Below are 14,522 nucleotides of genomic sequence, written 5' to 3' on the forward strand. Positions count from 1 at the left end.
GAACATGTGTGTTTATGTATTTGTTTGGATACCTGTTTTCAATTTTGAGGGTATATACTGAGAAGTGGAATTGCTGGTTATATGGTAATTCTGTTTAACCTTTTGAAGAATTGCCAAAATGTTTTCCAAAGTGACTAACGTTTACGACCTGCACTATATGAAAATTCCAATTTCTTCATATCCTCACTAACACTTGTTATTTTCCTTTAAAAAAAATAATTATCCTAGTGGATGTGAAGTGGTATTGGAAGAAACATCATTTAAATGGCTTAAAGGAAGCTTTTGGATTAACTATGAAATTTGCTTCCTTTTGCTGTTATGGCAGATAGCTACCGTAGTTACTTTATTACAAGAGACTTGTTTTCAATAGTCATCCGTTAAATGACTATCATGATTTTGGTTTCAACAAAGCTTAGAAGTCTTGATTCTTTGAAACCCTCATGGTAAGTAATTGCTTCTATGTTCTCATTGTCATAAAATGTAAAAAAGAAAAGAACTTTAAAGAGTGTTGCAAACCAGACAAAGAAGTAGTAATTAGTTAACTTGGGATATGCATTGGAATCATCTGAGAAGCACTCTCAAGTCCTATGTGCCCAGCCCGGTCCTTAGGGATCCCGATTTAGTGAGTGAATTCCAGATGTATGCCTGATTAAGAACCAGTAACCTCATCTAGTCTTCTCCTTTTATAGATGAAGAGGCTGGCATTCTTTGGAACCCTTTAACTCATCACAGTCACAGTAGAGAAAGTACCTTGAGGTCTCTGGTTTTCTCTTTCCTTCCCTTAGAACTCTGGAAATCAGGGTAGGCTGGTAGAGGAGATGCTTTCCAACCTTGTTAGTCAAGGCTTCCTCCCTTCTAATTTGATCTCAAGGTCAAACACCCAAGTCAGGAGCAGATGGTAAGACCACTTCCTTTTTTTTTTTTTTTTAACTCACTTCCTTAAAGCAGTCTTTCTAACATGCAACTGATTTTACTAGGATTCACCTTTTTTTTTTTTTTTTGCATAAGTAGAATTCTGCCAGTAAAATTATGATATGCTTTCATATCACTTATGATTTTTATTTTCATTTAGTTATTTTATATTTATTTAGACTTATAGATACAGATTTTCATCCTTTATCAATTTTGTGTACACACACACACATCTATCTATCTATCTACCTGAAATAAATTGTGTGAGCTATCTATAAAACTTCAAATTCTAAGTCTGGTTTTCCTGAATCATTTTTTCTCAGAGCATGGACACCCATATTTCATACAAACTCTCTAGCTCTGTGCCATCAGGAGCTTCAGGGAGGAATAACTTCTCAGATAGGTGCTCTGCCATGGTCCCTGGGGTTGTCTTTCTAGACAGTGGCATCCCCGTTGCAAGGTTTGATGCAAATGATTTTTTGATCTCACCAAACATTTCAGGCAATGGCAAGTCACTCGGTCCACAGTGAATATAAGATGCCATAGTTAAGTTAAGGCAAATTTATGGATGTTAAAATTTGAAAAGAAACGTGTGTCTAAGAATTGATGAAATGTATTAAAAGCTTTTTTTGATCCTTCCATATACAGGATGCTTAGCTTCTGGAAGATTGTCTCCTTTTCACTTTTTCTTCTCATTTGATTTCTTTTTAAACCATCTTTCAAGGCACAAATGTCCACTTTAAAGATGCTCCATTGTATTAGTTTCTATGGGTGCTATAACAAATGACCACTTTAGTGGCTTAAAACAACACAAATTTATTATCCTACACCGCTGTCATTCAGGAAGTCTGAAATGGGTCTAATTGTCCTAAACACAAGGTATCTGAGAGCCTACATTCTCTTCCAGAGACTGAGGGAGAATCCATTTCTCGTGCCCTTTCCAGACTTTAGAGGCCGCCAAGATTTCTTGGCTCATGGTCCCTTTCTCTACCATTAAAACCAGCAATATTAAGCCAAGAGTTTTTCATGCTATGACTCAGTTCTCTTTTGTGCCTCCCCTTCTACTTATAAGGGCCCTTATGATTATATTGGATCCACCTGGATAATCCAAGATACTCACCTAATTTCAGCATCAGCTGATTGGCACCCTTAATTTTATCTGCAGCATTAATTCTTCTTTGCCAGGTAACCTGACCTAATCACAGGCTCCAGGAATTACAATGTGGACATCTATCGGGGCCATTATTCTGCCTACTATATATGTATCCCGTGTGTGTGTGTGTGTGTGTGTGTGTGTGTGTGTGTGTGTGTTCAATTGTGGTAAAGCTTTTCCAGATGAGGCAGAGAGGGAGGCAGGCATCACTGAGAACCTTTATCCTGGAGGCAATGATAAACCACCTAACAGTTTCAAATGGGAAAGTGATATGATCTGTTTTACAGATCTGTTAAACAGATCTGTTTTAACATATCCAGATGCAGGAAGGCAGGGCTTGCCAGAACACATATTTGAAATGCTCTAACAGGGGAGTCAGTTGGTTTCCCCTGGCAGCTTGTCGTCAGTGGGTACCTGTTTTATCCCCCTGGCTGGTGCACCTGAACTCACTTGGTGTTAAAGGTGTCTTTTGATTTTTCTCCTTTGGCTGTCTGTTGTATTTCCAGATTATCATTGGACTTCGTTGGAAGCGCAGGGAGACATGAGTCTGTATGCTGATCGGACTGAAAGGGCCCCTGATTTTCCTTACATGCTACTTACTAGATACTGCCTCCTCCAAGAATTTGGCCTCCTAATTTTATTTTCCTTTCTTTTTTTTTCATATACACATGTAAACTGTTAATGTGGTGTCAGAGGAAGATCCTCCTATTCTCTTTGGATAAGTTCCAGTTAAATATAGATTCATAGAAAATCTGAGAATTGCTCATGTACAGTGTCCTAGTTACATGTTATATTCTTCCCTTCCCTTCAACTAGAACTCTGTCAGCTTCTAATATATTTTGGTCCCTTATCTGCCCCTTTGTAGGACAGGGACATGTTAAGGTGACTCATGCCCTATCCCTCGGCCAGAGTTAAATGCCTACTAAAGACCAATAGCACAGAAGCAGCTACCTAACACTACAGGTACCAGGGATAATACATTTTTGAAGGAAACAGTCTTATTAGTAGATAGCTGGCTTTTCACTACAGTTAAATAAAAGGCCACCAAGCAGCATGTGTGCACCTTGTGGAAATATTGGTTAGAACTTACTGTATATTCTCCAAAATGAACTTGACTAGGAATTAGGCTCCTCTGTCTTCTTTTTACAGTTATGGTAGGTTTAGAGTTGATTTAAAGTAAATTTCATTAGGTTCCATTAATGTCAATCAAACTGTAAATTAAAAAATACTTTTTGTAAGTTGGGAAATAATTGGATAAAGAAATAATCATAGAGAATTTTAAATGAATGTGGGTTTGTATTCATGTTAAAAGCAAAATCTTGGAAACAGAGACTCTCCAAGCCGCCCTCTGATTTCTGCCTAATTACCAAATATATCCAGTTTGCTGGAATTGCTATTACAGAAATAGTCTTTAGTAGAGAAACAGTTATGTTGGAATGTTTAAATGGAATTCATCCTAAGGGTGAGATTGGATTCCATGGTGTCTCCTCAATCTTTTATATACGACCTATTTCCAAGTTCATCGCAAATCTGTGAAATGGAGAGAATTGTCGAGGGTAGCCAGAGAAAAGAAAAGAAAAGCCCTCTCTGTGCCATTGTAGTTTTGCTTTGTTTTGTTTTGTTTTAAAGAAAGTGGCGTAAATCTTAGGGGAGTGCCTTCTAGCTTCAGATGGTGAACCCTCCAAGATGAATTTGGTTCTAGCAGTTGGCATACTTTTTTTTTTTCTTAACTAGGCTTTACACACAGTGCAGAGCCCAACATGGGCTTGAACTCAGGACCCCGAGGTCAAGAGTCAGCTGCTTGACTTACTGAGCCATCCAGGCACCCCATGGGAGTTAGCATTCTTTTTTTTTTTTTAAGTTTATTTATTTTTGATAGAGATCATGCAAGCGAGGGAGGGGCAGAGAGAGAGGGAGGCAGAGAATCCCAAGCAGGCTCCACACTGTCAGCTCAGAGCCCAGTGCGGGGCTTGCACCCACGAACCCTGAGATCATGACCCAAGCTAAAATCAAGAGTTGTGTGCTTAACCAACTGAGCCACCCAGGAGTCATGGCAGCTAGCGTTCTTAATGTTTCTTAAACTAGTATTCTACTTACAGCCCAGACCCACTTTCTAATCTAATCGTGTAGCCTGGCAGCCGAGTCTTACAGTGCTACCTCCTGAAAATAAAGATGCCGTGGTTCTGCCACTTACATTGTATTTTGTGACCATTTGTGTGAGATCAGCCTGATTCCCCACCATTTTGATTTCCCTGAATTTAGAGCCAGAAATGAAACAATGTGATAAGAGTTTTGTTACTAGAGGATGCTACAGTGTCAAGAATCTTTAACATAGAGCCAAGTTTATGGATTTGCCAGAGAGATGATATAATTTGTCAATCAGTCATTGAAGAGTTATGGTGAATTTTACCCTGTTTTGCTTACGATGCCTGTAAGGTTTTCAGAGTCCTTGTTTCATAAAGTGGCATCCTTCCCAAGTGAGCTTTCTTATCATTAGGTGATATACTCCTTCAATGCTTTTGGCACCAGGGTGCTAAGAATAATGAGTAAGAATGTCCGTTTCAGATTTTTATACTGCTGAACTAGACTTTAAGTGTGGATTCAAGTAAAAAACACTTGTCTTTTTAATGTATCATTGTAGGGCACTAGAAGCTTACCTTTCAAAGTTATGGTTGCTTTACTATTTGTTGTAAGGAAAGCTTATAATTTTTATTTTTCATATTGATTATTTATAATTAAAGTATTGAATTTTCATCAGTTGCCCATGTAGTAAAAGTGATGGGAATGCGTTTTTATTTATTTGTTCTGCAGTATGGCATGCAGCTGTACCAGAATTACATGCATCCATATCAAGGTAGAAGTGGCTGCAGTTCTCAGAGTATATCACCCATGGTAAGGACCATATTTATTAATCTATATATTTTATATTTACATTCTGTTCACTTGCAATTTTATTGCATTATAGATGTGCATTGCAGTACACTTACACTGTAAGTCCTTTTGGTTAAGTAAAGTAACGACACCATCTAACATAATGTTATATGGAATTATTTATTCTTGGATTTCACATGATTGCAGCCTATGTGATCAAATCACAGCAGTCCAGTATCACAAAGTATTCAATTAAAATAGATAATGTTATATGTTAAAGAAAATTGAAAGAGTTATGTGAGTCATTCTGTGTCATTACAACATTGGAGGATTACATTTTGATATGATTTATAAAATATTTTCCTTGAGACTGTAGATGTTTCTTTAATTATTGATTTTCATCGTGGGTTTATTTATTTATTTTAATATTAATTCTGGAATTGTCACAGCCTAGTATAAAGCTGCCAGTAGTTTGGAATTTTAAATGCTAAAGTACACACAGGTGAGCTCTTTTGCCATTCTGGCTTTCTAACAACAAAATTTTTAAGGTCTACGTCCTTGAAAAGCAAACTGCTCTTCAGGAAACCCAAAAACTGCTAACCAAAATGTAGGTCTTGCATTACATAAAGTCTAACACTACTTCTCAGATTTATGCTAAATGCAACTTGAATATTTACTTGCAGATACACACAGACACATCTTTTCCCTTCTTTAGAACCGAATTTTAACTTACTGTGCCTTAACACACGAAATTTATTTCTGAACTTAAAAGTTTACGTTCTACTATTTTTGCTCTTGCTCCTTAATATTGAGTATATTAGGAATTCGGGTGTATGTGCCTGTGTTACAAATCAGCTAACATACTGCATTTCCACATAGGTTAAAAATCTGCTCCTCATAACTGTGACCAAGGAAGGCACATTTCCCCACATGTAATGTAGCAGATGAAATGCTCAATTCTAGGAATGAGGCATGAAATAATGTTGATTACTAAGTCTGATAGACTAATATGGAAAAAAACTCCTATCTGTGGTTACGTTGCTTTTCGTTATGGAAGAGTAACTTTTCATCTTTGTGTCAGATCACTTTTAAGCCCTAAAATAAGAAACTAAAGACTGTAATGAATTTTTATAACAGCAGTTGCTTTAGGTGAATATTTTTATAGTTTGTCAGCTTACCTTCATCTTTCAATCCACATATATAGAAAGAATAATGGATTTTATGATCTTAATCCTTTTCTAAGTCCTTCTAAATTTCTTTTAGTATCTAAAGATTTTAGGATGAGCACATTAATAGCAGCCATGCATTTGGAGGCAGTTGCTTAGTGTCTGTTAATCATAGGGAAAAATTGTCATAAACAAAGCATTTTCCAGTCTCATCGTGGTGATTAGCATCATAAGCATGGCATTACTCTTGCCTCTGTCCATTGAAAGTGGGCCTGTTGCTGATCCATATTTACACGACAGCTTGGTTAGTATAACTTTGCTTCTTCAACACAGTGTGTAGGAAAAAGACACTTCTTGAGTGAATCTGGCTGGAGATAGGGATTTTGTAGGAGGCCTGTGTAGCGAGGACCTATCTGTCCTGTATGGCAGTTATCAAGATCAGAGAGAATAGCACTTGAGAATTATACCTCCGTTCTTCTTAACTTACATAAAGGAAACTGAGATGTTTGGGGAGGTATTTGTGTTTACTTTGATGTCTATACAGAATCCCACCTTTCTAGGTTATCATGGAAGAATCAGTGACCTCTATAATGACTGTCAGTGCCCCTCACCTGCCTCTGTTGGTTTTCATCCAGGCACTATCTTCAGTGAGCAACACAGAAAACCGAGTATACTTGAATTATATTGTTAAAGGAACACTATTCTTAACTTCTCCAGGGATACGTTTTGAGAAGGGAAGTAAGAAAAAAATTTCTCCTACCGTAATGAACATCATAGCTGTGTATAGCACATAATAGCCACCCCTATCAGCCTTTGAAATGAGCATCATCAGCAGATATTTCAGGCAGCCAAATATATTTGGTCCTTTTCAGCACAAAGATTCATTTAAAGGAGGATCTGTTAGTATGGCCCTGATTGGAGAGATGAGATGGGGAAAACCGGTCTACTCAAGTCCTTATTAGTCCTTACTCTTGACCCTGAGCTAGACATTGAAAAGTGAGTTTCTTCCCTCTATCTTCCACCCTGTGGTACATAAATGACCCTGGAAAGAGCCTATCTGTCACTGCATTTACATTGAGCTGCCTTTGTGACCTTGTTTGAGTCACTCGTGTCCTGCAGTATAAAATAAGGGGGGCAATTGCATAATTTCAGGAATTGGTTGCATCTCTGATGCCCTATGAGTCTGTATGAAGCAGAGGAGAGAATGGTATCAGGGAATTCTGTGCTCTCTTGCTAAGGACTCTGCTGCAGGTTTATCAACATCTTCCAAATGGGGTGACAGAGAGTGTGGCTACTAGTTGCCACCTGCGTAAACTCCCTGAAAAACATTTTCTGTCTCAGGCTGACTAGGAGTGACTGGATCCGATCTCAAAGTGTGGCCTGCATAATCCAGGGTGTATCCAGGCCTCTTCTTTCTTGCAAAAAGAGGTATGTCATTAAAATCATGGACCCTTTTTCAGGGCTTTCCCTGTTTATTCCACCAGAAGAAAGAGCTAGAAAAAAGGGACAAATATTTGAGAAATACACTGATTCTGAATGTTATCAACATTGCTTTCTTACGTGAAAGAAATTGAGCTGAAAATGACCTTTTGAGTTCAAGTCAGAATCTGCTTCACTTCTATTTCTTTGTCCACCAAAGGTAAACTATTAATTTTTCATCCACCACCTGCTATTCAGTAGAACATATTTGCTATATTCCTGTGTTTTCCCTAGTGTAGTCATTGTAACAAATGAAAATATTTATTTGTATTGTAGACTCCCTACTAATGTCAAGTAATTATGGAACATGGGATCTTGTTTTACATTTCATCCTATTGTATTGTAGGAAAAAAAACACAAGAACAGGAACAACTGGTTATGTTTATTTTTCTTTCCTAACAGTATTTTTATGTTATCAGGACCTTGTGATTACAGAGCCCATCTTGGCACATGAAGTAGAGATATTGTAAGGATAAAGCTATCATTATGATTGAGATTAGTTACTCTGTGGTGTGGGCAGGTGGAGGCTTTTCATTAATGTCAGCAAAGCAGAAGTGTATCCGACTGGTCTACAGCCCGGCACAGAAGATCACGGGGTGAGAAGGGCAAAGTAAGGTGTGACAGCAGATAGAGATTACAGAGACGGCATCTGTCTGGAAAGAGCAGCTGTCAGTTACAAAGGCTCCTGGAACAAATGAAAGATTGCATGCCGGATCTCTAGAAATAAAGATGAACCGTAATAAGATTGTGGACCACTACAGCAGGGTTGGAAGAGGAAATAGCAAATGCTAATGAAGTGAGATGTATGATGCGGTGATAAGTGAGGCCCCCATTGTTTTGTGTGGACCAGGTTTTCTTGCAAGCATACATTTGACTACCGTCTTTTAGATGAAGCTAGGAAGGGCCGGATCCATGTGCGGAGTTAGAAAAAGGCCTTACGCCACCAGTCTCCAGAGGCACACTGGCTCTTCCTTTACTATTAGAACTCCATTTTTTGTCTCGCTCCTCTGTTAACGAGGGGGAGTCAGTGTTAAACATTGTCCATGCTGTTCTTGAATGTTTTTTCCCCTTTGGGAGAGTTTGAATTCTTAGCAAACTGACGGAGACTCTTGATCATTGTCTCGTGTTAGGATGACCGACTTGGGATGGCACGCTTGTTTAAAAGCTGGTTGCAGAGTAGAGCCCTCACCAAACAAAGAGTAAAACTAAAGTCCAGGTTTGGGATAGTTTATTTTCACCTTCAGAGAATATGAAAACAAAAAGCAATGGCCAGGGGAAGACTTCATTGTTCATTTAAATTATGTTTGTTTGGAGATGTCTTCCTTGTACGTCAGTTCTTCTTTAGTCAGACTGATTTTTGCAGGTCTCATTTTTCCGTGTTCATCCTCACGAGATGGAAAATGTTCATATATTAAATCATAAAAATTTTAATATGGAATTACCGGAGTCATTATTCCACTAAATTTTATTTTCTAAGTAAGATGAACCTTGATGTGATACACTTTTAAGATACGTATTGTATTTTGTTCCATTATAAAATGGGTACTATTTCTTTCTCAGATACCTTTGTCCACTGTGACTTATAAAACAGCTGCTTCATCAGCAGATAGGGTTGACATTTAAATGATAATGACGAATCTCCAATCATAACAGAGATTAGTTCTGAAGTGGTGGGTCTTTTAGCCACAGGAAGAGTTACTCCTTTCGAAATTTGTGTTCTCAAGAGAATATCCAGAAACAGGGTTTTACCAGAGAATTTGCCAGAGAATGGGAAGAGAGAAGGTTCTTTTAAGAGAAAGTCATGCTAACTTTGAAAGCTTTTAATCTCTTTAGTCAACATTTAATTCAGTGATCTTAACAAATAACTATGTAATTTGTTTAATCAAAATACTTCACAGCACCATTTTATATTAAATATGTACTTTTAACTTTTTAATTTCTTGCCAGCCACCTTTGGATTCACATTCTAGAGTGGAAACATATTGCCAGCAAAGCACTGAAAGATAACTTTCAAAGATAATTTAATGTTAAAAAAAATGTGTTTTTTCCCAGAGAAGTATATCAGAGAATTCTCTAGTAGCAATGGACTTCTCAGGCCAGAAAAGCAGAGTTATAGAAAATCCCACGGAAGCCCTTTCAGTCGCTGTTGAAGAAGGACTCGCTTGGAGGGTACAAATAACTTCACATTCTTCAAAAGTATTTATGATTCGAGTTTGTCTTACCCGAAAAGTTGAAATCTGTTTTCCCTTTCCTTGTGCAGAAAAAAGGATGCTTACGCCTGGCCACCCATGGTAGCCCTACTGCCTCTTCCCAGAGCTCTGCCACAAACATGGGTATGTCTGTGCCTGTTCACTGGGACTGAATGAATGGCTGGGTGGACGTGCACATGGGTGAGGGGACTGAGTGGCCGTGGTGGAAAGTGTATGTAATTAAATTGTGAGGATTTCAAACACAGCTCTGTATTCCCCCCCCCCCCATTGTATTTCTTCAGCCATCCACCGGTCGCAGCCGTGGTTTCACCACAAAATTTCTAGAGATGAAGCACAGCGATTGATTATTCAGCAAGGACTTGTGGATGGGTAGGTTTGATTTAGAATGGTAGTGACTGTGATCCCTCTTATGATCGGTAATTACTTAGTTAATACACATAGTTTTGACTTCAGCATATCATAAAACAGAAGTGATTCTGTTCTGTAGGGGTAGTTACCGTTGTATCTGAGCAGTTATCTATACAAAACCTATTATGTCATGCGTGCTTATATCTGTGCATCAACGAACAGATAAGTGAATAGGATGCTCTGCCAGTTAACTAATGATCACTAATATTACCCATTTTGTGCCAACACCAGTATCTCAGTTAAAACTGAACTTGTTCTTAGGGGTCAACGTTTTGATTTGAACATGTAATAGGATTCCAAAGTATGATTTGTGTCATGACATTATCTTACATGTTATATATGTTTTTAAGTTTGACGCAGAGTATATGAACTCTTTTTTGTATATTTTGACTGCTTGTTTTATTTTTTTTCTCTCTGTGTACATTCCTATTTTCTCCAAGTTCTAACAGCTTAAAGTAGTGTAAACCTATGAGAAGAGGGTTTCTCTTAAGTGTTTCTCATGTCATTTTTGGGTGGGGTACCATGGAAGATACAAGAGAAATGTAAATTGTATTATGAAATATTTACACTCTGAAGCATTTTCTTTTTCTCCGATCGCTGAGTATTTCAAATACTTCCTGTAATGCTGGCAAAATTCTCTTTTCAAATGCAGTGCAAATCAAGGGGGTTGTATTGAAGTTTGGACTAGAAATGAAACCAGCATCAATTTAAACAAGTGCTTGATGGGGCCTTTTATCTTCAAGGGTTGGCTTAAGATGATGACAAGATTTCAAGGTGATTTAATACTGACATTTGGATAAAAATGCATCTTCACATGGAAGATTATTAATAGCAAGTCAGCATTTCACTAGACTCTAAATAAGAGAAGATTTTAATATACTTCTCTATGTGGAGCACAGTCGTTTTAGATATAAATTTGAGCAATCAGCAGAATTACAATCCGATGAGACCAAGAAAAGAAATAATTCACAAAGAATCATTAAACTGTTTTGAAGGATTATAATTTCCCTACTTTTGGAGCCTAGTTTTTTATAAATTTTATGAAATAAATGAATAAAGAATGATACTATCTTTATCTTATTTTATTTTTTAAATCTTTAATGAAACATGGGGGGTGGGGTACATCCTTTGGAAAGATGTGATGATGCCAGGCAGTCCACTAGATGGTAGCGGTGATCCGCTCGGGAATGGAGAAAGAATTACAGCTTGATTTACCAGTGAAACTCCCTTTTGTCCCATCTCCCAGTGATGTAATGTTGGAATCTCACACAGTACAAATGGAATGGATAATCTCATCAGACATCTGTGATGGCTCAAATTTGGCTGCCTCTTTGCCCAGGCACAGTGAGATTAGTATTGGAGTCACCAGTGGGGATTGTTTGCACAATCTGTTTGCCAACAATTAACACAAAGCTGGTTTTGCACAGTATCACCAGTAAATAAGAATCCACGCCTAGCAGCATTTGCTCTTAGGCCATTAGGCCATGTCTTGTTTTTTCTAGCTTGACATTATAGAGGCTTTTCTGCTACATTCTTGATGATTGAAGTATATGTTGTTTGGGTGTTTCTTTTACTCAAAACATTTTGCTCAACATTTAATAAATGATTTCAGGATTGATTTTCTAGAATATATGCATTTCTCACTTTCTGTTGTGTATGTAACAGTAGGAACCAGAATCAAAAGATAAAGGGGGATCAGTGTTGAAGAGGGGTTCAAAATGATTTCCTTCTAAATAATTTTCTCTTTTCAGGGACTAACATAACCCAGAAGTTACAGTAATAATATGCTAATGCCCCATTCTCTGCACAAAGGTGTTATGTGTGAATACCCAGTTCCTCCAATGGAAAAAGAACATAGCACTAACTTTTGATGCCAACGTAGCATTATATTGCTTATTGTGAGCAAACAACCTGACAAATGCACTGTCCTTTTATCCTATTAGAATTTATCCTATTAGAATTGCATTAGCACTGATGACAGCTTTACAGCACAAGATTATGTTATACCAGATTGTTTACCATGTTGGATAATCCCATCATTGAATACACAGTAAAGGAAAACTCTGGCTACATTTATAAATATATTTTCTAGATTTGTTGCATGCTCTATTTTTATGAAATACATGAGTAAAGTAGAAACATATTGAAATTCCTTCTCTCTCCTTAGAGTTTTCTTGGTGCGGGATAGTCAGAGTAACCCCAAAACTTTCGTACTGTCAATGAGTCATGGACAAAAAATAAAGCATTTTCAAATTATACCAGTAAGTAATTTGTGATTTCACATTTGTATATTAGAGATGACCTTAATGCATAAGCTTTTGGAAACTTTGGTTTTCTTTGGATCTTTTATTAAATATAACCAGGGAGCTTGTGCTTTGACTAGACTTAAGTTTGGCAGAAATGGTTTTATGAGCCTGAATTAATATAAGAAATACAGGAATTGTAAAAATTAAATTTCCCTTTTTCCATGAAATATGATTTACCAATATTGCATGGACCCCATGCCACCTATTGTTAAAAGGCCACTAGAGATTCTTTCTGAATTGTACCAGTGGTTCTTTAAAAACCATTATTTTTAAACCCTTTCTGCTTTCTTATCTCAAACATGGCTTTTTTTGTTATTGTTGTTGTTTTGTTTTTGTAGTTTTGCTTTTAATCATTATGGATAGGTACACAGGTGCTGCAGAACTGGAGAACATTTAAACTATTCTTAGCACATTTAAAATTTTTCTGTAATTCTGCTTCTGAGTAGCACACTTCACTTTGGGATTTTTGTTGCTTCTGTTGATGCCGTGTGTGTGTGTGTGTGTGTGTGTGTGTGTGTGCTCGCGTGCATGTGTATATGCATGTGATCTATATGTTGGAAACAGGTAGTGTGGAGTAGAGATTCAGTCTACTTTCAGGAACATTTTACCTAAGATTGCTAAGTTGCTAGTATTTCCTTTTGAATGGCCTCTTTTTGGAATTATCCAAATTCCATATGAAGTGTCTTCCCAACTTCACTGTCCTTGGGTGAGTATGAATTGTTTAATGTCACAAGACCTCTTTAATTTAATGTTTAATGTCACTGCCAGAGGAGGAGGAGGAGGAGGAGGAGGAGGAAGAGAAGAAGCAGCTGTCATTCCATTCACATAATGTTTGATTGCTTCAGAATCAATTTACTGGTAGAAATTATATGAATATTTGCTTCTAGATAATAGATGAAGCTGTTAGGTAGACAACATTCAGGTATGGAAATTAATTTCTGTCGATGAGAGCATTAAAATCTTGTGTTTACTTTTGCACCGAATAGTGCAGACTTCTCACTGTTGGTTCACAATAGTCGTATTATTCTAACTATAGAACGTTAGGAGAACTTGAGGTGTAGAAAGTAGAGCAGCCACGCTCTGGATCCTAGGGTCAGATGACATTTCTTGTAAATACAAGTGAAGTTACAAACAGAAAGCACATCATAACATTCTTTTAATTAACCTTTAGTTTCATCCACTTTTCCATTTTAGTATAAAAAGACACAGTGTGCAATAGAATATGATTGCCCTTGAGGGTATTTTGCCCATCTTACCAGTCTGCTGTTTTCCCTCCTGTAGGTGGAAGACGATGGTGAATTGTTCCACACTCTGGATGATGGCCACACGAGATTTACAGACCTAATCCAGCTGGTGGAGTTCTATCAACTCAATAAGGGCGTTCTTCCTTGCAAGTTGAAACATTATTGTGCTAGGATTGCTCTTTAGCCAAACCAGAAGTGACTTGTTAAACTGTTGAAGAAAAAGGACTCACGACACAAAAAAATAAAAATAAAAGAGAAAGAAAGAAAGAAAGAAAAAAAGAAAGAAAGAAAGAAAGAAAGAAAGAGAAAGAAAAGGCAAGGAAGAAAGACCATAAATAAGGGAGAAAACATTGCCATGGTGAAAAGAATCTATTTCACCTACAAGTTACAAAAAATAGCTGTGCATTGCAGATAAGCAAAGATTTGAATTGACATTACATTTATCATCTAAAATTCATTAGTTAAAATTAAACCTCAGAAAAAATGATTTGGTGTGTTCTTGTGTGATTTTACATAACTATAGTATTTTCGTCAAATATGCATATTTTAAACATCTTTCTGTCCTCATTTATTAGAGTAGCATTTGAATTCTTAAACACAAAGTATGAAAAAACTGAGAGGGTTCAGAATGAATTATTTGCAGACTGAATTTCAATTACACTACTTTTTTTTGTAACTTCAGAAGAATGATAAAATCTTGAGCTATCAATTGAAAGAAACTACCCACAACTTGTTAATAAAACTAAAAAGTATTTTGAATTATATATTTTCTG

General features: G+C 37.1%; 1 protein-coding gene across 3 annotated transcripts in view; it reads left to right on the forward strand.

The window, feature by feature from the left end:
- GRB14 (growth factor receptor bound protein 14) overlaps window positions 1-14,236 on the forward strand; it is a 116,138-nt gene extending 101,902 nt beyond the window's left edge. For all 3 annotated transcript variants that reach the window (XM_049615575.1, XM_049615576.1, XM_049615577.1), the window contains 6 exons: window positions 4,877-4,957; window positions 9,634-9,750; window positions 9,842-9,914; window positions 10,073-10,160; window positions 12,367-12,460; window positions 13,787-14,236. In XM_049615575.1, coding sequence (XP_049471532.1) covers window positions 4,877-4,957; window positions 9,634-9,750; window positions 9,842-9,914; window positions 10,073-10,160; window positions 12,367-12,460; window positions 13,787-13,933 — 600 coding nt within the window. In that variant the 3' untranslated portion in view covers window positions 13,934-14,236. The remainder of the gene's footprint in view (window positions 1-4,876; window positions 4,958-9,633; window positions 9,751-9,841; window positions 9,915-10,072; window positions 10,161-12,366; window positions 12,461-13,786) is intronic.
- The last annotated feature ends 286 nt before the right edge of the window (window positions 14,237-14,522 follow it).

Source organism: Panthera uncia (genome assembly GCF_023721935.1).
Source record: "Panthera uncia isolate 11264 chromosome C1 unlocalized genomic scaffold, Puncia_PCG_1.0 HiC_scaffold_3, whole genome shotgun sequence".
Taxonomy (NCBI): Eukaryota; Metazoa; Chordata; class Mammalia; order Carnivora; family Felidae; genus Panthera; species Panthera uncia.